This window comes from Globicephala melas, chromosome 5 (genome assembly GCF_963455315.2).
Source record: "Globicephala melas chromosome 5, mGloMel1.2, whole genome shotgun sequence".
NCBI lineage: Eukaryota > Metazoa > Chordata > Mammalia > Artiodactyla > Delphinidae > Globicephala > Globicephala melas.
Window position 1 is genome coordinate 133,416,618 of NC_083318.1, and position 24,806 is coordinate 133,441,423.

A 24,806-nucleotide genomic window follows, 5' to 3' on the forward strand; every position below is an offset into this window, starting at 1 on the left:
CCTGGTGGAGGGGAGTAGTGCCTCTGTTATGGTGGATGAGGCTGGATCTTGTCTTTCTGGTGGGCAGGTCCACGTCTGGTGGTGTGTTTTGGGGTGTCTGTGGCCTTATTATGATTTTAGGCAGCCTCTCTTCTAATGGGTGGGGTTGTGTTCCTGTCTTGCTGATTGTTTGGCATAGGGTGTCCAGCACTGTAGCTTGCTAGTCGTTGAGTGAAGCTGGGTGTTGGTGTTGAGATGGAGATCTCTGGGGAGATTTTCGCCATTTGATGTTACGTGGAGCTGGGAGGTCTCTTGTGGACCAGTGTCCTGAAGTTGGCTCTCCCACCTCAGAGGCACAGCCCTGATACCTGCCTGGAGCACCAAGAGCCTTTCATCCACATGGCTCAGAATAAAAGGGAGAAAAAGTAGAAAGAAAGAAAGAGGATAAAAGAAAATAAAATAAAGTAAGATAAAATAAGATAGTTATTAAAATAAAAAATAATTATTAAGAAACAAATTTTTAAAAAAAAAATTAAAAAAAATCAAAAAAAAAAAAAAAACCGGACGTATAGTACCCTAGGACAAATCATGAAAGCAAAGCTATACAGACAAAATGTCACACAGAAGCATACACACAAAAAGAGGAAAAGGGGAAAAAATAATAAATCTTGCTCTCAAAGTTCACCTCCTCAGTTTGGGTTGATTCGGTGTCCATTCATGTATTCGACGATGCAGGTACATCAAGTTGATTGTGGAGATTTAATCCGCTGCTCCTGAGGCTGCTGGGAGAGATTTTCCTTTCTCTTCTTTGTTGCACAGCTCCTGGGGCTCAGTTTTGGATTTGGCCCCGCCTCTGCGTGTAGGTCACCGGAGGTCGTCTGTTCTTCGCTCAGACAGGACAGGGTTAAAGGAGCCGCTGATTCGGTGGCTCTGGCTCACTCAGGCCGGGGCGGGGTGGGGGGACGGGGGGGAGGGAGGGGCACGGCGTGAGGGGCGGGCCTGCGGCGGCAGAGGCTGGCGTGACGTTGCAACGGCGTGTGGCGCCGGCCGGCGTGACGTTGCACCGGCGCCGGCCGGCGTGACGTTGCAGCAGCCTGAGGTGCGACGTGCGTTCTTCTGGGGAAGTTTCCCCTGGATATCGAGACCGTGGCAGTGGCGGGCTGCACGGGCTCCCAGGAAGGGGGGTGTGGCTAGTGACCTGTGCTCGCACACAGGCTTCTTGGTGGTGGCAGCAGCAGCCTTGGCGTCTCATGCCCGTTTCTGGGGTCCGCGCTTTTAGCCTCGGCTCGCGCCCGTCTCTGGAGCTCCTTTAAGCAGCGCTGTTAATCCCGTCTCCTCGCGCACCAGGTAACAAAGAGGGAAGAAAAAGTCTCTTGCCTCTTCGGCAGGTCCAGACTTTTCCCCGGACTCCCTCCCGGCTAGCCGTGGCGCACTAAACCCCTGCAGGGTGTGTTCACGCCGCGAGTCCTCTCCCTGGGATCCGACCTCCGAAGCGCGAATCTCAGCTCCCAGCCCCGCCCGCCCCGGTGGGGGAGCAGACAAGCCTCTCGGGCTGGAGAGTGCCGGTCGGCACCGATCCTCTGTGCAGGAATCTCTCCGCTTTGCCTTCCGCACCCCTGTGGCTGTGCTTTCCTCCGCGGCTTCGAAGCTTTCCTCCTCCGCCGCCCGCAGCCTCCGCCCGCGAAGGGGCTCCTAGTGTGTGAAACCTTTCCCTTTACGGCTCCCTCCCAGAGGTTCGGGTCCCGTCCCTATTCTTTTGTCTTTGTTTTTTCTTTTGCCCTACCCAGGTACGTGGGGAGTTTCTTGCCTTTTGGGAGGTCTGAGGTCTTCTGCCAGCGTTCAGTAGGTGTTCTGTAGGAGTTGTTCCACGTGTAGATGTATTTCTGATGTATTTGTGGGGAGGAAGGTTATCTCCGCGTCTTACTCTTCCGCCGTCTTCCCCCGGCCTCGAGCTACAATTGTACTCATTTTTCCTCTCCTGGTGCTCGGGTTGGCCATTCCAGCCGCTTTACTAACAGTCTCCCCACTTGGATAGTGAGCACCTTTCTCTTCTTAATATACTAAAAGTATTTACACATTTTGAAACTGTATGGATATTGATATAAATTCTTCCACATGATCTGAATGTTGACGCAAATGACACTGGGAGCCCTCCCTATTACATTATAAAGACTATTTAGATAGACCCGCAATTTGTACAACATTTGTGGGATCTTTCCATTACACAGAATTAGTTTCCTTAAAGTTAATTTTTTTTTTTTTAAGTTCAGCCTTTTAGTTTATTTATTTCAATTTTCTTTTTCAGGAAATGTACCCGCGAGGAGTTCTGAGACAATGTCCTCAGATGTTCCGCTGGGATTAAACAAGACACTGCTGTATTTCGTAAGTTTATCTATTTTTATTTTAGTAAAGAAGATTTTCTGCTGCAGAGAACCAGTTTTTTTTAAAATTTGGAATTAGTGTCAAATTTGATTTAATAGAAGACAATTTTATTTTTTCAAGATTTCTTTTACCTAAATTTTATTCAATTTCAATGGATAGTGAAAAACATTTCTTTGTTAGATCAACTCTGTTTCATTGTATGTATTATCCAATATTTTAATGACCTGTGAGAGGAACTTTATAAGTTTTTTAGCTAATTTAAATGGGCAGTGCTCTCAGTAATACTGATTTGGCCTGGGTGAATATATTGGTAATTATAATGTCCTGTATTTCACTGAACGAATACTTTCAATTTGACATGTAACAGCTGCCTCTTGGGTCCTGATGAAGGTAACTGAATACTGAGCCTCTTTAGGAAACATATTGATTTTCTTTTTGTTACTAAAACTTAGATTTTTACATTCCTAGATTATTCATTATGATGAGATGTGTACCACATTGTTTGGATGTACTAAAATCTGTCTAACACTCATGAATTTTACATGATGTGAGGCAAAGAAAAGCTACTGTGTGGAGAGTCATGAGTGACATTAAAGTGAATGTTTCCTGAAACTTCGAATTTACAACCCTTCTGATTACCTCAAAGTTGAGAGTTTTGCTATTTCAGTTTCTAAAACACAGTAGAAAGCAAAATAATTTCTCCCTCTTTTACAAGCTCTCTTCTGATATTGATACAGAATAGCCCCCTTGCCTCTAGTTACTTTTCTATGACTGACTCAGGAGGTTGAGGATGTAATACACCTCATGTAATTTGACATTTGCAACTTTTTCTTTTCTGTGTTTTTTTTGTGTGTGTGCTTTTTATTCAAGTAAACTATTCCCAATAAACAAGAGAAAAAAATTGTGCTATGTCCCCCCATAGTAAGTGGATGGGGGAGGGTCATCTGGATGAAGCGATGTACGTGGAGATCTGTAATCAGCAGCGCAGTGGCTATTCCAAGTGCATTCAGCAGGGGTATTTTGTTGCTCCACTATTTTTGAACAAGCTGGATTAATATGGAGTATGGTAACTTGAAAAACACACTCAAAAGTTAGAATAGATTTTAGAAATGTATATAGTATTTTGGAAGGCATAAATCTGTCAGAAAGATCTTGAAATTGGTGAAGAATCACTCACAAAATTGGAAATTTTGTAAAGATAAATATTAACATATCTCATAAATAAATAAGGATTTATTTAGAAGATTAAAAAATATAAGATTATATAGAGGATTATATAGAAGACAAAAAATAAGGATTATATAGAAGATTAACAAAAAATCTTTATCTTAAATTTAAACTAAGACATAGCAGTTCCACTTTTTTCAAGCCCTATCCATTTTCATTATTATTTTTCTAAATGGAAACCAGGGAATTCTCTCCCTAAAACACTGCATTTAATAAAAATGTTCAATTTTCTATTTTTGTTAAGGATTTCTCTATGTATGTATTTTCCTCATAAATTCTAAGTTTTATCATTGAATAGCAACAGCATTTAAATGACTTTATACAATTTTATATTAGTAAGAAACATTTGTTGAATATTTACTATGTATCAAGCCTTATGCATGAAAAATGGCAAAGAAATTTAGTGTTGAATATGACCTGTGCCATCTGATCAGTGGTGAACATACATTTTCTATTAGGATTTCACAGAAGTTTCCTGTTTCCCTATTACTACATCAATCCCTACAGCTCTAAGAAATCCAAGTTGGGAACTACGGACGTATTATTAGAACTTAGATTAATAAGAAAGATTTTTAAGAACCAGGCACAAATGTATTCTTGGCTGGATCACACTCTTCTTGATTTCTCTGAGCACTTGTAGTTTATTCATCTAATGAAGAATCTGGAATGTACCAAGAAGGTACAGGGGAGAAATAAAAATTTTGATTAAATATTCTCAGTACTAGAAGTATACTCCAATAAAAAAAAATTAAGGAAGTAGAATAATTCCATTTGAAAAAGAAAACATACTGAAATAACTGAATACTGTTCTTCAGTGTATATTAAGAAATCTTACAAAAACGTGACCCATTCTTTATTTTGTACTGATTTTTTAAAAAATTCAAAAACCTGGACTATTAATAGTGCAGATTTCCATGCTGAGAGAATTTTTAAATGCTAGAATAGCTATAGATACACGTTTGAAAATCCCTTATTTTGAAAGACTTTTCAAGCAACACAGATCCTATCTTGCAGAGACTATCTGAGAGAAAAAATGCTAATTAATTCAACATGAAATTTTCCAAACCTAGGATTATATGATCATACGTTGGTTGCTGCTTTACATTCTGTAATAAGTCATTAGCTTCAGTCAACATTGACTTTGCTTTTCTGAGACCGTACAAAGGAGGAAGCTAACTGGTTTAGCAAAACATCTCCTGCTCCGCTGTGGTCCCAGTTGAATACTGTCTAGTTGCTAATGGAGAATTAGTACACTTTTCTCTAAGGGCGTGAAGGATGATCAAAGTGGACCCTCTGCCTTTGGAATGAGAACCTCCCTGGGAGCTCTACTCATGTCATCTGACTGGAAGTCATTTAAACAAATTTTTAAGGAGCACATTAAAAAAAAAATATATAGGGGGCTTCCCTGGTGGCGCAGTGGTTGAGAGTCCGCCTGCCGATGCAGGGGACACGGGTTCGTGCTCTGGTCCGGGAAGATCCCACATGCTGCGGAGCGGCTGGGCCCGTGAGCCACGGCCGCTGAGCCTGTGCATCCGGAGCCTGTGCTCCGCAATGGGAGAGGCCACAACAGTGAGAGGCCCGCGTACAGCAAAAAAAAAAAACCCCAAAACTCATAGCTGTCTTTTTGCTGTCCAATATTGCTATTCCCTTAAGAGAGGATTATATTTCACAAGGTAATATCTATCAATAGAGGCTATTTTTCTGGTATTTTAGATCATGAATGATTCTAGCTTAGAAATCACTCTATTTTCTGGCTTATAATGCTAGTTATTTTATAGACTTTCTTTTCCAAGAAACTCAGTAGTGATGAAATCAGCACTATGTTTTGTAAGATTTTTTAATTCAATCAAATGATTGAATTATTTAATTCAATCAAATGAATATTTGTGCTAAGAACTGTGGAGAATAAAGGAAAATTGCAAAAGACCAATGCTTCCTAATTGCTACAGTTTCATTGTGGAGAAAAAATCAATTATATAAAAATTAAATGTAGGATTAAAGTCAGTAAAAAACTCAGAGACTGTATTATAGCTCTCTGACACCCTGCAACATGTTAAGTGTACCCTTGTATGCCACATACATATTTAAAGAGTTGGAGAAAAGAACAATGAATGAATGAATGAAGTGCTGCAGCTATTGAGAGTCAATGTAATTAAATTTGAGAAATGAAACATAGGAAAAACTAAGGGACTCACATCACAGATCGGACAAAGTAAAAAGAGACTTGGCTTAAGAATTTACTTAGGATATGGTGATAGATTCTATCTTTAAAGGTGTTGGAAAGTGAATTTTATAAAATGAGTAGTGAGCAGCAAAGCTAAGAAGTAAGATTGGTCTAAACGAGGAAGGGTCTTAACTCCATTCTGGGCAGCCTATATTTTATTCAGTGGGAGGGTCAGTCACCAGAGACATTTCAGTGAAATCCTCTCTTATCAATTCCTGAATAACTGACATGGGGGGAAGAAAAATCAAAGACTATGTCATACTTCTAACTCTGAATAAGTGGAAAAAATGTGCGATGAATGGAAATATGAAAATTAAGAGGTTGGGGTGAAGAGGGCAGTTGGTAAGGTTGATGTAAGTGGTGAAATCTTCCGATTTTGAAACATCCTCAGCTTATTTTCCAAGAGTGACTTATCTCTACTCATATTCTTATCTCAAACCTATTCTTTTTGCTTTTAGTGTTATTGGCATTTTTGATAGTAAAACAAATGGGTTATTTGTATTCATTTATAATTTATACTGTCACTGCACCTCTAGTTTACCTAAAAGTGAATTTTTAAGTGAATAAACAGGAATTATTGAAATGGTGAAAGATGTGTTCATTCATTTTGGAGTAACTTTTACTCACATAAAGTCCCAAGTTGACATTCAGGAGTAATTATTTGCTTCGTTATAGACATTGAACAGTTTGTTTTATAAGTTTGGGCACTTTGTAGAAATAAAATGGATTTGATTTTTTTGTTCTATTGACAGAGATTCTTCTTACTTTACTAAAAGACAGAGACGCTTGGTCAGAAAGAGGTAACTATGAGGTAGAGGCCTAGTCATTTCATGTGTTGATTTTTCTCATCCATTAATAGGCAACTATTTATGATGTGGCCAGAAACAACTTAGACATTCTCTGAGGAAGACAGAACTATGCTTGCCCTGATTCAAGGACCATTTGTAAAAATATACATAGTGTATACAAAAGAGAGTAGTACAGATGGTATAGCTACCTACTGAGGGAAGTTGACATAAAAGAAGGAAAAGCAACTTAATATTTCCCAAAGTGTCAGTGAAAAATAATTTAGAATAAAAATATTTATCAGTGACTTTTCAAGAGGATTATGAAGCACAGGGAGATGTGCCCATGTGGATTCTTTTGGGGCCTTTGCAACCAGTTGTGAGAGACTAGAATTGATAACAGTGATTTCAGCAAGACAAACTAATTTCTCATAATCTGTTCTTCATCTGTTTTCACAATTTTGTTTTTAATGTATATCATAATGTATATTTAATGTTGTTAAATATTTTCTAATCTAAAAGTTATTTGATGATTGGCAAGAAAAATAAGAACTGTGAGCCAAAAACCACTGGTATATGATGAAGGGCATGAGCTTAGCACAGAATTGGACTAGAGATTGTTTATGTCCAAACAAAACAAATAAATATGTTGGAGAAAGCTATGGCATTTCAGTATAAAGCTTTAAGTTTGTTAGTCTAACCTTCTCTAAAAGAAAGGATAACGGTTCATCAAGAGAATCATTTTTCTCCCCCATATGTTATAAGGATGTTTATACGATTGAACCACATAATGGCACGCATTCTCAACAGCAGCTTTTTAAAATATGTGAAAGGTCTTCCGCATACAGTTGGTTGTTTCTTGTATGAGCTTTGGTAGTCACCTTGAACAAAACTTAAATGCAATTACACAAAGAAACAAAATGATTATGGTAGCTTTCTGATTATCTCCATACACAGGGAAGAAGCCTGAAGAATTGTGGAGGAGTAAGTAGTTGACAGCTTATTCCTTAGACAATTCTTGAACATCAACTGTCTCCAGCAGGTTTAAGGTAGGAGTTTTATGGCAGAGAACTCATAAGTGAAGTTCTACTGAGGATCTGAAGGGCGGGAATGTTTCATTCCTGAATGAAAAAACACCTCTGTGTTATAGATATCAGCCATGTTGAAAATAAAGACATTTCATTGTGAAAGTTAAAGGTTATCAGTTCATTCACTTAGCTACACATATTCTTTGGTAGCATATATTGCTGGCCATTCTATTTATCACCAGAAGTTGAGTTACCCATGTGCAGGATGAAAATTTTTGTCAGGAAGGAACTCTAAATGCTTAAGAGTGCTAAAAGGATATCTAAAAGTGCTGTATGTCTGTCTTAAAGATACGGCAGAAGATCTTAAAGATACACTAAATATTATCAACATAGTAAAACCTAAGTTTGCTCTCTTAAGGAGTTTAATCTGATTGAAATTCCATTGTGATGAATCTGTTAGGGAAACACCGTGTCCAAGTAGAGTGATGGAAGTGTGTGCTCTTCACCCACTCTTTCTTTCTTTATCTGTGTTCTGTACTAGGAAGTTATGGCTCTTTTATTATTTGGAGTAAAGCTCTTAATGCCTCTAAATGGGAAAAAAAAAACTACTGTGTAATGTAAGTACAAGCAAGTAAGTTTAAGTGTAAAAATTAGAAGTCACTAAAAGGAAAAGTCAGTTTCTTTTCAGTTAGATATTCATGTATAGAATAGAGATCAACACAGTAAGCATCAGTTCTAAAAACGACAAAATTTTATATGTTATTTTTTCTCCTCAGCTGTACCAGTGGTCCTTGCTTATTAGCAGAGAGACACATCTCTTCTTCTTTGTTCATAATTACCATCAATTGCATCATTGGGCATCTGTGGTACACACTACTATATATAAAATAGATAACCAACAAGGACCTTCTGTATAGCACAGGGAACTATATTCAATATCTTGTAATAACCTATAATGGAAGAGAATGTAAAAAAAAGAATACATATATAACTGAATCACTTTGTTGCACACCTGAAACTAACACAACATTATAAATCAAGTATATTTAAATTATTATTTTTTAAAAATTAAAAAAAAGAAAATATAACAAAAATCATTAGTTTCTCCATTTTTATTGTTTTTTAAAAATTCATACATACATAGACACACACACATTCCTGACATTATAGCCTCAGAAACAATATTGACAAAACTCGCCTTTTGAATAATTTAGTTATTTAAAAAAGACTTTCTTTAAGTGTGACAAACTCTAATTTGTTTCCTCGGCATAATTAACCACTGTGACTTTCTATTTCATTTGTCTTAACATTCACATTAATGAATTCACCTTTTGTCCTGCTTTGAACTTGATATTGAAAAAGATTTTATGCATCATTGCTTCTTAATATGCTTCAGATAATTGGCCCTGTTACAGTAGCTTATATAATACTTCTCTGAGAAAATGAGAGGGACTTTCCCAAGAAATAGAGTTTATCTCAAACAATTTGTTTCGGTGAAGTCATTATGAACATGGAAGATGTTTTGACAAATACATGAAATTACAGAAATTGAAAAAAAGTTTTTATACACAGACCGACAGACATTTAGTATTGTTGCACGTAGCCTCAAATCTCTTTAATGTTAATGGTCTACATTCCAACTTTCTATTATTAAGTAAATGAAAATGAGCTCCTTGCAAATTTACATGGGAGCAGAATAGTACATAAATATCAATCTGCTGAAATAGACTTTTCCAGACTGTTCCTCTACCTTTGCCAGCTCTCTGAGTCTTCTGTGGATTAAAGAATGTGTACAAGTAAGACCTTTTTTTTTAATGCTGCTTAGAATCCTGGTTTCAGATTTTCTGTTGTATTTTGAGAAGACTGGATCGAAGCATTGTTGATGGTGACAAACACAGGCATTTAATTGTGTTTTGAGGGTTCCCCACACAAACCTAACATTCGTCATATTTCAAATGCTACATCTGCAAAAGGTTGTCTTTTCTGCTTTGCAATGGTACAGAAAACTCTATATCATTTGGAGCCCAAAGGGGAAAAATCGGCTCCAAATGATGTAGAGTTTTCTGTACTTTTCCAAGGGTTAGTTTGAGTAGTTCCTCAGTGTTATTAGTCTAAAGGCAAAATGGTCATGTGTCTAAATGCATTACTCCTCATGTTCACAGACAAGAGTTAGGAATGTAGGTATTCAGCTTCAACCATTGCACAAAAACAGTCAAAAGAGTTTTTGCATCACATTCAGATCTCGTTCTGAGTATGTCTCTCTTCTATGATTGAAGAGGGAATGTAAAGCTCTCCATTCTAAAATGGCTGGGAATATGTTCCTATATATCGGTGATGTTACTCTGTCACTTGTGTTGTGGCACAAAAAAAATCACATAAATTTCTTAAAAAACAACTATAGAGTAAGACTGATGTATAAGACTCAATATTATGCCATGGGATAAGACTGAAGTGTGTTATGAACTCAGCTAGAAGCAGAATTAAATTATCCCCTTGAATTGAGTCGTGGCACTTTAGAACTGCCCTTCAATAATTCATTCTCACCCTTTGAAACAAACACTTTCTGGGACTATTTTCTGTTTTTTTTTTCTTCTTCTGCTCTCCATTTCAGGGTTGTCTTCTGACATATCCTGACCTGAAACCATTAGATACGTGGTATGTGATTAAATATGTGACTAAATTGTGATTAAATTGTTTTACTGTGAAGTTACCTTACATACATTCTCGACCAGAAAATGTCAACCAGTACTTACTTTTAAAGTTAGAATAAATGTTAGCTAATTTAATGGCCTTATACTTATCAGTGTCTTGTGATAATTCAAAAAAATTGTTTTAAAACAGGGTTTCTTAACATAATTTTTGTGCTGTATCAGTTAGTATTCTATCAGAGAAGTTGAAAAATTAGAAAAAAGTATATATTTGTTATAAGAACTTTTTATAAGGATTTACATAATTATAGGAGCTGGTTAAAAGATGTCAGTAGGGCCGCTGTCTTTGCATGTGTCTAGAGTTTAAATCCATAGGACAGGCAGCTGGGAATAGAAGGTGGATGTAATGTGGGAAAGAGTATGCTGTAACTCACAAGCATTTGCTGAAACCAAGGGAAATGGATTGAAGTCATGTCAGTTCTTACTTTTCACTGCTTTCAACCTTGGTGATACAGATGTCATTCAGGAGAAACTGGGGCCATGATCATTACAGAGCTAAACACACATGTGATGCAGGAGAGGCTGAAGGAGGATGAATAGATAAGATGCACTGTGCGTGATCTACAGAGGCACCTGATGACTCTGCCCTGCTCTTCCAGATAAAAAACAACATGGCTGCTGCTTCACTTGTACCCACAAATCTCACAAAATTGTCTCCATGGCCCACACTAACTGGAATCATATAGGGTAGGGGGTTCTGAGCAATGTTGTTTGTCCTAGCCCAGCTGACACGATACAGAGCCACCACAGTGCCATGGGTCCATTTGGAAGTCTGATGAAGTTTATGCATCCCCTTTCAAAATAATGATTTTAATATTTTAAATGCATATAATCAAATGCAGAGGATTACACAGAGAATCAATTTTATTAGAATACAGTCATCAAAACATGAGAAGTCAAATTTGTGGTGTAGTCAAACACAGGCATCATAATACGGTAAATAAGGTCTAGGCAAATGTTTAATAATAAGAGTAATTCTGAAGCTGTGATGAGTTTAAATCATACTTTACGTAATTGTAATAAAATATATGAAAATATAATACTTTGTATGAAGAAAAGTTCATAAATACTGCTATTCCTATTGTGCTTCGTTGACTAACATCATAATCCAAGCAAATGATAAATTTTCACTTAGAATTCAGTGAAAATATGACTTTTTCCCCCAATACACATGCACAGATCTGTTCTATTCATTGACCTCTCATAGATAAGATCTGTAAATCCTAGGATAGTATCCCTCCTTTGGAGTCACAAACTCTCTTGGTGAGTGACCTTTACCTGTACTTACTTTTTAAGGTAAAAAGTTCAAAGAAACATTTTTGAGGTCTAGATGCCCGGCTGTGGGTATCACATGCTAAATGATGTCTGTAGTATAATGAACCTCACACTAATTTTTTTACCTGTTTATAGTTATAAAGTCTTAATCATAATGAACAGCATCTCGGTATGTCTCTGTGAAAAGTAAAATCAACATTCCACAAGAACTGGCCACACTAAATTGTTAGTAGGGATTTTTCTTCTTGCTATGAAGGCTTCAATGATTTTTTTTTCAGTTTAGATTTAGTAAAATAGCGCCATTTAGACTCCTGAGTATGACAGTTATTAAATGTTTTCAAATGAATTTCTTTCAATCTGTATTATATTTTATAAGGAAAATTTTTCTCTTTGCATGCAATAAAACTGCAGAGTAGTTGCACAGCTTATTAAATAGATACTGCTGTAAGTATACAAAGTGAAATAATATTCAATATTAGTATAGAATGTCAAATTTCTGTCTCATTCTTTTTTTAAAAAATTCTGTTTTCTCTAACTTTGGCCTTTTTAAACTTTGTGTTCAACTTTGTTTTTGCATGCTCTTAAGAAAAGAAATCTAGAGGTACAATTTCGTTTCTTTTCTGTATTTGATAAATTTAGCATGTTACACTTCGCAAGTTTAAGGTGTACAGTGTGTTACCTGATACATTTATATATTGCACTATGATTGTCATTGAAGTAATATTTATCATGTTACATCATTATAGTACAATATTATTATCTATATTCATTATACTGTACATTAGATCTCCATGGCTTATTTACTACTCATTACAAGTTTGTATCCTTAAACACCATCAGTCTTACCCCTTCAGCCCCCATCTCCTGGTAACCACCATTTTACTATGTGCTTTTTTACAGTTTTAACTTAGTTTTAGACTACACTTAGAAGTGGTGTCATACAGTACTTGTCTTTCTTTGTCTGACTTATCTCACTTAGCATAATGTGTTCAAGGTCCATTCATATTGTCACAAATGGCAAGATATCCTCCTTTCTCATGGATGAATACTAATCTGTTGTGTACATATACCATTTTTTGCAATCTATATATTGGATAAGGGGTTCATGTACAAAATATATAAATAACTAATACAACTTCATAACAAATAAACAATGTGATTAAAAATGGGCAGAAGAAATGAAAACAGTCGATTCTTGAAGATCGTAGGTTTGAACTGTGCAGGTCCACTTATACACACATTATTTTCAATAAATTACAGCACTATACGATCCTCAGTTGGTTGAATCCGTGGATGCAGAACGTTGGAAAGGGAGGGCCAACGATAAAGTTACATGTGGATTTTCACCTGCATGGTGGTAGATGGCCCTAACCCCTGCATTGTTCACAGGTCAACTGTGTAGATATTTTTCCAAAAAAGACATTAAAAGTGTCCAGCAGGCACATAAAAAGATGCTCAACATCACTAATCATCAGAGAGATGCAAATAAAAACCACTAGTTATCACCTCACACCTGTTGGGATGTCTATCAACAAGAAGACAGGAGACAAGTGCTGATGAGGTTGTGGTAAAAAGGGAGTCCTTATACACTGTGGGTGGGAATGGACATTAGTCCAAACACTATGGGAAGCAATATGGGAGTTCCTCAAAAAATTAAAAATAGATCTACCACACGATCCAGTAATTTTACTTCTAGGTATATACCCAAAGGAAATGAAAACAAGATGTTGACTAGATATATGCACACTCATGTTTATTGCAACATTACTCACAATAGCCAAGGTATGGAAACAACCCAAATGCCCATCAACAGATGAATAGAGGCACGATTTTTAATAATGCATTAAAAATTTTTGCTGAGTTTCTATTATTACCTTATTTTTAGAATATTCTCAGAGGTAGCAAGTTTGGTGACTTGTTTACAGTAACAGATACTCTTCGCAATTAGGAATTAATAATTATTCTAATTGTATTATAACATCTAAAAAGCACTTCAGTATACATTATTTCATTTGATAATCTTGACACTATAGTGCTGAGAGGGAAGTATTTATTCTCTTTATTTTATGGATAAATAAGCTCCAACAAAGTGAGGGAAAATGATTTGCCTAAGGTTACATGGAAGAAACAGCAGGTGCTTGTTCTAGAATTTAAGGTTTTATACTTTATGTTGTCTTTCTCTTATAATGATAATAGATTATTTGATGTTTAATTTTACACCTCATGAAAGTATTTTATAGATAATAAGGAATTGTGGACTTTCATAATTCCTGTATCTGCTTTTGGGAATTATAGGAAAATCAGTAGCCCAATATTTAATTAAGTGGTTTTAAAACAATTCTGGTTACTCCATCAGATGTGCTCTCAGGTGTAAATTCTTTCACAATTTGACTTTCTGTGTCTGTCTTGGTTTGATTTTTTTAATGTTTAGGAACTGATTCTTGATGGCATGTTCATCATAGTACTGAGGTTTCATGTTGGACCGACTGCTGTTTTTGCAGTCATTTAAATTTAATTTCCCTTTTTGTCATTGGTGGATGGAGTAGTAGAATTTACACTGTGTAACCTATGTAGCTGGCTTCTGAATACTAGAGCACCCTTTCCTCCCAGATGTTACACTCATCCAGACCTTTGTCACTTCTTTCTTACCCAGCTTTCCAATCTGTCATTCTTCCTGGCTGAAGTTAGATAACTCTCCACCACCGCAATTTTCCTCAGCCCTCTGGTCTAAACCTTCGTTTGTGACTGCTGGGCTGTGCCTGGTGCCAGCTTTCTCCCATCTCTGGGTGTGCAGTAAGCTTGGTTTTATCATTTCAATGTTGCTTTTTACCTTTATTTAAGGACATAAATGTTGTATATGTTTTAGCCACTAAAATAAAAGATGAGTGTCAGCCAGGGTTCTAAATGGTTTCTATATCAATTCATTTAATTCCTTTAAGGTGGGAATAATTATTGTTGGTATTTACTTTCATATTACAAAAAAAAAAAAAAAGAAACAAATGTAGAGAAGTTAAATAACTTGGCTGAGGTAATGCCATTACCACCCAACAGGGTTTGGACTGGAAACCAGGTAGGAGCACCAACCTTATTCTACCACTTTGGTACGTAGACTACAGTGGATTATATTAACCCTTCTAACACCATGAGGTCAATGAAAAGCTCAAGCTTTGGAAGGAACTTAAATTTAGATCTTGACTGTGATCCTTTCTCACTGAGTAGACTTGGGTTTTGGACCAAGTACTTCCTCAGTATCAGCCCAGTTGAACCTGTTTGTAAAATGGTGATGATCAGTCTTCATCCTTTCATGGTTGTTATGTGCTTTTCATGGCACAGAGCAGGCCTTAATAAATGTCAGTTAGATTTTCTTCATATAATGCCATGGGCATTTTAATTTATTAAACATCATAAATATTTAACTAAAAGGGTATTTGAAAATAGTGTGGCAATTACTTTGATATGTCTTCTGAATGTTAACCTATTTTTTAAAATTTTCTATGACACTATTTTCATTTTCAAGTAATATGGACATAAATTCTCCCAATATATCATTGATTCTCTATGTTTTTTTCCTTTTGGGTGCTTTGTGGGTCTCTAGTAATTTTTATGTATTCTGTAATGTCAGACAAGTCACTTTTGGTCTTCTTTGTCTCTGACCAGTTTTCAGAGGTGTTGAATTCTCCCCAAATACCTCAAGTTTGGAGCATTTCATTATGTGTTGCATGTGGTCCAAAAGGTACTTGATATAGGTCCCTGTCAGGGTTTTGCCACTAACGTTGTCACCTGGGAAAATCCATTTGGTTTCTCTGGGGTGCACTTTCTTTTCTTTTCTTTTTTATAAAAGAAGAGGAATAAACTTTATAAAATACATGGTCTTTCAAAAGGCAAAGATTTCTTTATTTATTGCACTAGCCCTTCTAACTTTCAAAGCATATTTACATGTACTCTAAATCGATCTAATGGTCATTTCTTTTTAAAAGATGAGACACCTGAACAAAGTGCTTTATGATGTGTCTAAGGTTTGATCACTGGTAGCAGAAGTAAAACCAAGTAAAGTTTTTTCACCATATCGTTGCCTTCTATGAGGTATGAGACAAATAACAATATTAATCGTAATTTTATTTTCCTTTCAAACTATAGAAGTGATACGTATCAAAGTTGGAAATCATAAATTTGACCGATGTCAAGTTTGAAAATAGGGTAAGCATTTTGGGTTGTATTATATTTAAATTTATTTTAAAATTTACATATTTATAATATTTATTCTACCCATTTAAAAGCATTATAAAACTCTTTACTTTTCAATTTATTTTTCTTAGTAAAGATATGTAATTTTTGAAATGCAGGATCTGAAGATATCTTATTTATTGCTATATATTTTAAGTTTTCATGCTATCACAAAGGAGTACTTTTTAAATTATATTTTTAACCAGCTATTGCTAATAATATCCATATGTTTAATGAGATCTTTAGGCAACTTTCTGCAATCACATATATTAGCTTTATTAGATTATCAGTTGAATGTTTGTTTCCAGGCTTAAATTCATATATATATGAATTCATATATATATATGAATGAGTTCATATATATATGAACTGTTTGTAATAGCAAACAGTTACCACATTTTCAAAAGTACTTCATCTATATTAACTCAGTTATCTTTACAATAAGTCTTTTCGATATGTGCTGTTACTAGCCGTATTTTACAGATGAGTAAACTGAAGTACAGAGGTCAAGTGATTATCTCAAGGTCACAAAGTTCTTTGAGTGGCAGCTAGTGAGGACAAGACTCTGGAGTATAACACAGGTCATCTGCCTTTGAAGTCTGAGCTCTTAATTTCTATGCCATGAGGCCTCTCATAACTTATTTTCTCCTTTCCAGCTCCTAAATGTATTATTTCTGGTTAGTGTTTTGTTGCATCAACTAAAGCTTTTAGACCATTGTAAAGCGTTAGTGATGTTATGGGTATCTTTTAACTATATTCAGACTTAAATAGGATTGCTTTTGGTTGTTTAGTATTAAAATTTCTTGGGGGAGGGGTGTTGTTATGATAGAGATATACTTCATAACGTAAAATGTATTCTTATATTTCTGTTGAACTCAGAATGTTTCTCAGAAATGTGTTCTGAATACTATTAAATGGCTTCTAGCAGCAAGATGGTCATAATCCTTTTTTTCTTTTGAATCAAAGTTACATTTTATTGATAAGTTTCTAAATAGCTTAATAGTGTTTTTTTTCAATCTAGCAGTAAATAGCCCTTAGTCATGGCTCTGAATTCAATTTGCATAAGGTTTGCTTTTAATATCTGCATTTGTAATCTTACAGTAGCTTTATGTTTTGTGTAATCCTTGGCAGGCTTTTATATCAAAATCATATTAGGTAATTGTCTGTCTTTGGGACTACTTGTACATGGTCTCTTATTTGCACACCCTTGCTCTTTCAGCTGAGAATTGGTTTTAAAAAAGGAGGGCATATATACCCTGTGGTATCACATTCATGATGACTAAAATGTGATTACTGGCATCACTGGACGCCAGTCTTACTCTGTGCTCTCTGGACTTGGTTAGAGCCCGTGACTCCTTCTTGGGCCAAGTTGGCTGCATGTTGGACTGGGTTGCATTGTGTAACCCTTTATTCTTTCCCCCATTGAAGTCTTAGTTCAGTTGGTCCATACCTGTATGCTGCCACAGCATCATTCTCCCCTGCCACATGGCTGACCTAAAGGTGTGTACACTGATTTTAATGCCAGCAGTCTGCCATGTGGGAGTGGCTTAGAAATGAGAGAGGCTTAGAAGTACAGATTATTTTCTTTCCTTTGCCTCACCACAGTTCTGCCCTTTTTGGCATTCTGGGCTACCCTTCCTCTTACATGCATGTCCTGAACAGCAGACATAAGAAGTCCAAAATGGTGATTTGAAAGTAACCTCTAGATCTTAAGTATCCCTGTCAATCAATCAGGTGTGTCCCTCCCTCATTTGGACTGAACCCTAGAAGAGTGAATTGGGGCACATGTCAGTTAGATAACAAAATCCAGTGTAGTTGCTTCAAACAGAGAAATATTAAATTAATACTGTATTTTTTATAACAGTGTTGGAAGAACTGGAGGAACAAAAGAGATAAGACAAAGGTATGGGGCAAAAAGAAGAAAAGATAAAGCAACTCAAGATTTAGTAACTGGTTTCCCTTTTCTGTGCTGGAGACGCAAACACTTTCCCATACACTAAGGGTGCCATGCTGAGAAGGCTTCTGTTGCTGGATTCCAGATGCCCTGAGCTTATTCTAGTCTAAAGCAGCTGCCTGGATCCCTCACTGCCACTGTTCTCCCCTCCAGTGCTGAAACTTTTCCTGCGCTGTCCTGCTGGAGATGCCTCCAGAAACTTGAAGTGAAGAGAGTCACATTTCTCTTTCTTCTGCCTTCTAAACTTTAATATGTGCCTCCTATTGGAAACTTAACCAAGAAAATCTTAGAAGTGCCTTTTGTGGTGTCACAGAGGCCTTATAATATAACAGAGCACAGGAGGTAGGAATGGAGGTTGAGAGCAAAGGGATGAAAGGTTTCTTGGTGTCTGTTCTTAGCCTTCTATGCGTATATAATTTCCAAGCAACAATAACAACACTTTCATGTTTTTGCCTGATGTGATAAAGCCACTGTCATACAAATGAAAGGCTTTTACCCTCTTCCCCAAAAGGAAGAAACAATGTTAATCAGTCCTCAAGTCTATCTCTGGGGATAGTTATTCCTCTTGTGGTTTAGTAATACTCCATTGGATCTATTTTAACTTAAAAAACATTTTAAAATATAAAATATTAGAGGAAAAAAGGGGGGGAAAGTAAATTAATATATTCAAATAAATAAGGAAGAAACTATATAAATTTACCGCTAATGTTCCCATTTCTATAACTTGCTTATTCACCATGAACTTCATCTTCCCCGGTTATTAGCCAGAACCCTAGTTTGTAAAGGTTCTTCTCCAGAGAAGTGACCCAAGCCTTTATTTCCAGAAGGTTTTAAGCTCTGTGATCAAGAATTTATAGAACTGTTCCAGTTTTCCATTAACACTCACCATTGAATATGGAATGATAAGAGAAGCTCCAGAGAATCCCCTGGGCTCCAGACATAATCCTTCCTGTCCTAGTATATATCAGTAAACCAATTTCCTTCTGTTAATTGAGATCAGTCAGCTTAACCAGTAAAGCTACTTTCTTCTTTACCAATTAGCTCAACGGGAAAAGAATTCAGTAGTGAACTGGTGGCAGTTTCAATGTCCAACTAAATTAAAACAGTATTTTATCCTTTGGGGAAAGCATTACATCCTCAGGAACCAAGAACTCTGAACCATCAAAGGCAAAAATTTTGAGTAATAGAAGTAAAAATTCTGCAAGTAGGTTATTAGGTCTAATAGAGGAATCACTTCCACTGAATCCTTGATTTCTGGACCCAAGTATTCTAGCTCTAGGCTAGAGCATTTAACGTTGTTTACTTTATATAACACATCCTATTAAACTGCCCTCCAGCTTCACAAATTTCTTGAACTGAGCCTTCAACAGTGTACTCTACTGTCCTGTCAGCTGAGCGGCCACTGAGTAACAGGGTACATCATGAGAAAAGTGAATTCCCTGACATAAACCCTTTGTTGTTCTTTGGTCCAAACCAGTGTTGCATGGGATCCACAATGGTATTCAGACCTGATAAGTTCACAGATGTCATTTTGGTCAGGGAAGACAAATGCATATTCAGAACAAGTGTCTATTCCAGTGAGTACAACTCCCTATCCGTATCACGATGGAAGGAGATTCGGTGTAATTAACCTACTGCCAAGTGGCTTGCTGGTGCAAAATTGAGGACTTATTACTGGTCTTTGCTGCGGGCAAGTTAGGCACCCAGCCATGGTAGCCAGACAAGCCTCAAAGAGGAAAGACCATGTTGTTAAGCTAGGTATAGCTTCTACCCCTGCCAACATAGCTATACTCTAACCCATTTCACTCTTGGGTGAGTGGAAAAAGATGACAAAAATTCACATTTTGGTTCATTTAAAACTTTTCCACCTGATTTTTGAGATCCTACACACACACACACACACACACACACACACACACACACACACACACACACACCCCACTTTGTTAGCACTTCATGACTCTGCTTAGATATCATTTACTCCTACAGGTTTCCCTGAAATTCCAAGAATTAGTTAGATGATGTTTGTGTGTCACATACTATCCACACTATATCTGTAACACTATATTGTCTTTTAAACAGCATGCCCAATTTGACTGTAAAATATTTGTAGACAGTCCATCTCTTGTTTATTTTTCAATCTCTAGTTGCTAGCCCTCTTCTGTCACATATTACTTCATACTGATAATTATTGACAATGATTGCAAGTAGTACTTACCTTATAGTTTGCATTTACTATTTAGACCATGAGTATTATGTATTTTTAATTTTCAAGTGATTGTGCTTTTCTGAGTGCCTATCTAAACTTCATTATTAGATATTTTTGTTAAACTATTTTCTTAGAATATGACATTTTAAGTTTTTTTTGGAATTTATTGAAATTTTCTGAATGACTGCTTGAAGGCTTTTGTGTTAGAAAATATTTCAACATTTTAAAATATGTATATTTCTGTTATAGAATACAGTACCTGATGTATAATTTTTAAATCAAATAGATACCGTAAAATAATCTATATCTTTTATTTCTTATTTATTTATTTTTAATCAACAGGATCTATCAATGCCTGAGAGAGATGTGTTCAAATGTCCCATTCTATCAAATGCTGGTAGTTGTTACCAGACTATTTGGAGTGACCTGATTTCTTTCCATTTGGATACCAGTTACATTATCTCCTAGAGTTGGAACATGAGTGCAGAGCCTAGCCCAACTCCTGTGTTCTGCAGGCATTTTTAAGGTTGCTCTGTTGTTCTGAAATGGGGTGATTTCTTTGGACCACAGCCAGGGTCTTGACCAGTCCATCAAGTGGGGTTTCCAGAGAGAATGGTCTTCACCTTTCTTCAGGATCTTCTTCTGCCCTTAGCTTTGATGTTTTACTCATTGTGTTCAAATGACAGCCAACTCCCTCCCCCACCAGCTTTCTCTGAACTTTATACACTTTCTTTTTTACATCTTTACTGGAGTATAATTGCTTTACAGTGTTTTATTAGTTTCTGCTGCATAACAAAGTAAATCAGCTGTATTATCCCCTCCCTCTTGTGTCTCCCTCCCTCCTACCCACCCCTCTAGGTGGTCACAAAGCACCGAGCTGATCTCCCTGTGCAATGCGGCTGCTTCCCACTAGCTATCTATTGTACATTTAGTAGTGTATATATGTCGATGCTCCTCTCTCACTTCGTCCCAGCTTACCCTTTTCCCTCCCCATGTTCTCAAGTCCATTCTCTACATCTGCGTCTTTATTCCTTTCCTGCCCCTAGGTTCATCAGAACCATTTTTTTTTAGATTCCATTTATATGTGTTAGCATACGGTATTTGTTTTTCTCTTTCTGACTTACTTCACTCTGTATGACAGACTCTGGGTCCATCCACCTCACTACAAATAACTCAATTGCATTTTTTATGGCTGGGTAATATTCCCTTGTATATATGTGCCATATCTTCTTTATCCATTCATCTGTCGATGGACACTTAGGTTGCTTCCATGTCCTGGCTATTGTAAATAGAGCTGCAATGAACATTGTGGTACATGGCTCTTTTTGAATCATGGTTTTCTCAGGGTATATGCCCACGAGTGGGATTGCTGGGTCATATGGTAGTTCTATTTTTAGTTTTTTAAGGAACCTCTCTACTGTTCTCCATATTGGCTGTATCAGTTTACATTCCCACCAACAGTGCAAGAGGGTTCCCTTTTCTCCACACCCTCTCCAGTGTTTATTGTTTCTAGATTTTTTGATGATGGCCATTCTGACCGGTGTGAGGTGATACCTCATTGTAGTTTTGATTTGCATTTCTCTGATGATTAGTGATGTTGAGCATCCTTTCCTGTATTTGTTGGCAATCTGTATATCTTCTTTGGAGATTTTTCTATATAAGTCTTATGTCCATTTTTGTATTGGGTTGTTTGTTTTTTTGATATTGAGCTGCATGAGCTGTTTGTATATTTTGGAGATTAATCCTTTGTCAGTTGCTTCATTTGCAAATATATTCTCCCATTCTGAGAGTTGACTTTCCATCTTGTTTATGGTTTCCTTTGCTGTGCAAAAGCTTTTGAGTTTCATTAGGTCCCATTTGTTTATTTTTGTTTTTATTTCCATTTCTCTAGGAGGAGGCTCAAAAAGGATCTTGCTGTGATTTATGTCATAGACTGTTCTGCCTGTTTTCCTCTAAGAGTTTGATAGTGCCTGGCCTTACATTTAGGTCTTTAATCCATTTTGAGTTTATTTTTGTGTATGGTGTTCTGGAGTGTTCTAATTTCATTCTTTTACATGTAGCTGTCCAGTTTTCCCAGCACCACTTACTGAAGAGGCTGTCTTTTCTCCATTGTATATTCTTGCCTCCTTTGTCAAAGATAAGTGACCATATGTGCATACGTTTATTTCTGGGCTTTCTATCCTATTCCATTGATCTAGATTTGTGTTTTTGTGCCAGTACCATAATGTCTTGATTACTGTAGCTTTGTAGTATAGTCTGAAGTCAGAGAGCCTGATTCCTCCAGCTCCATTTTTCTTTCTCAAGATTGCTTTGCTATTTGGGGTCGTTTGTGTTTTCATACAAGTTGTAAAATTTTTTGTTCTAGTTCTGTGAAAAATGCCATTGGTAGTTTGATAGGGATTGCATTGAATCTATAGATTGCTTTGGGTAGTATAGTCATTTTCACAATGTTGATTCTTCCAATCCAAGAACATGGTATATCTCTCCATCTGTTTACGTCGTGTTTGATTTCTTTGATCAGTGTCCTATAGTTTTCTGCATACAGGTTTTTAGTCTCCTTACGTAGGTTTATTCCGAGGTATTTTATCCTTTTTGTTGCAGTGGTAAATGGTGAACCTTATATACTTTCTGATTAGTTTTTTGCCACTTTGGTGTCTGCCCTGATATTTTGGTTCCTAGTAATGATTGGCCATTCATTCTCTATCCCATTTTCTCAATCTTCGAGTTAGTTAATTTCACCCCGATTTGGCCACTGTATTGGTTGTTATCATGTATTTTCTGTGTTATGAGTCTTTGCCTTTTTAATATTTTCATAAGTATGTTAATATGAAGCTGGAGAAAGCGATTCAAAAGATAACAGATTATATTTTCAACCAAAATTCTACAAACATCAATTTTAATGGATTCCTACTATGTCTTAGATATGCTCTTTCATGGATTTTCAAAATTTAATGCTTATAAACAGAATGACGAAAGTCATTTGTAGAAATCTCTATTTTAGATTTCTTTAGAATAAATTCACAGAAGTAGAATGACTCAGTCATTTAATATGAACATTTCTGAGCCTTTGCTATATAGTGAGAAAATTTCTTCCACAAAGTATGACTCCATTTATGCTTACATCAATACCACATGAGAGCCTTTGTTTCAATAATTCTCAGCTGTATTGGAATTTTTGTTGAAATTATTTTCATACCAAATTGCAAGACAAAAATGATATTTCATTGATTTCATTTGTATTATTTTTAGTGATTTTTGTGCTTTATTCACACTGTTTCCTCCTTGTGTTTCCACTTTAGCATGTTGTGTGATAACATGCTGTGCTCTTTATCAGTTGACTTTTAGAATATTTCTTATCAGTAAATGTTCGGCTTCCATATGAATTACCAGTTTTATTATTTCTGCACAGAAATACATCTTTTAAAAATTTTAGCAGAAATTTTATCTAATTAGCATGTATCCACCTTTCATGAATATAAGTATGAAGATAACATCTAATTTATGTTTGATTGCTAAAATTCTTGCAGATTGTTGAAGATGCATACCCAGAAATTTGTTATCTAATATTTAGTTGCATGGACAATATTAATGTGATATTTTCATATTTATTTGGTTCTTCCTCAAGAAGAGAAAGAAAACAAAACATTGTGAACTGAATGTTATCCGTTTTTTACAAGAAAGTGGCACTATTGCCTTGGACAATAGCTTTTATAGTTAGGAGAATTTAATTGGCTGTAAGGAATATAATCCTAGGAGCACTGTCAGGGTCGTTCTAGGTCAGACGTGTGTTTTCATGGAGCTTAAAACTGTGTCTTTGATGTTGACTCTAGAAAAAGAAATTTCCATACATTTATAAGTTGATTCTGTTTCCATATCAGCATATATCTCTTCTTAGATGTAATTTAAAATAAAGGAATCTCTATTGTGTAAAACATACTTTTTTCCAAAAAACCCTGTCTCTCCACTTTCATGATTATCTTATCAAGTTGTCTTTTAGATTTGCAGACTTTAAACAGATGCCCTCTGAACCTTTACAACTCCAGATTATAAATACTTTTTAATTTTAAACATTTATAAATGTACAATAATCTTAATAAGGAAAATATTAAATCACTGAAATTAATTATATTTTAACTTTTCAACCTATAGAATTATCAAGCTTTATTCATAGGAACCTTTGAAGGAGAGGCCAATTAATCCATTCCCTTATTTTGAAGTAGAGTAATACTTACATATTTGTTATCAGTCTATAAGTAACAAATTCTGAAAGTATCTATCTTAAAGACTCAGTACATTGGGAGAAACACACAAATGCACTGTTAACCAAGTTGGTTATGTTTTCTGACATCTAATTATCCCTGCTTCTGATTCCTGATGTATGGTTCTAGGGAGGGGAAGTGCTTTTCTCTGTCTCTAAATCCCTTCATGTGTTAGAAGACTCCTTTTAGGTCATGTCGCAATTCGACACCTCTAACTTTCTTCTGTATTCCAGGGTCAGCATCCTCTCCTTCAAGTGTAATAACAACTCTGGAATTACTGGAGTGATGAGGGTCAAACAAACGCTTCCATTTTTCCAAGATCCTAGCTGGGTTTTGTGTCTCTTAGTTTGGAGGGTCTGAGAAAACTCTTAGTTGTGGACTGCAATGAGGATTTATTCCTTGATGACACTAGAGTCATTTTGTCTAAAATCCCTTGGATTTATGCTAGATCAAATAATTATTTTATCCAAGACTGGTGTTCACATAGCTGGAAACTTGGGACGAAGATAGTATTGGCTTAGGAGTAAATTATGAGTAGAGAATGTCCATCTT

General features: G+C 36.2%; 1 protein-coding gene across 4 annotated transcripts in view; it reads left to right on the plus strand.

Annotated features, from left to right (window-relative positions):
- Positions 1 to 24,806, plus strand: part of MARCHF1 (membrane associated ring-CH-type finger 1) — an 839,495-nt gene that overhangs the window by 284,612 nt on the left and 530,077 nt on the right. For all 4 annotated transcript variants that reach the window (XM_060299840.1, XM_060299838.1, XM_060299842.1 and 1 more), the window contains exon 2: positions 2,285 to 2,361. Coding sequence is in view for 2 of the 4 variants with exons in the window: in XM_060299842.1 (XP_060155825.1) it covers positions 2,314 to 2,361 (48 nt within the window). In the remaining 2 variants the exon portion in view is untranslated. The remainder of the gene's footprint in view (positions 1 to 2,284; positions 2,362 to 24,806) is intronic.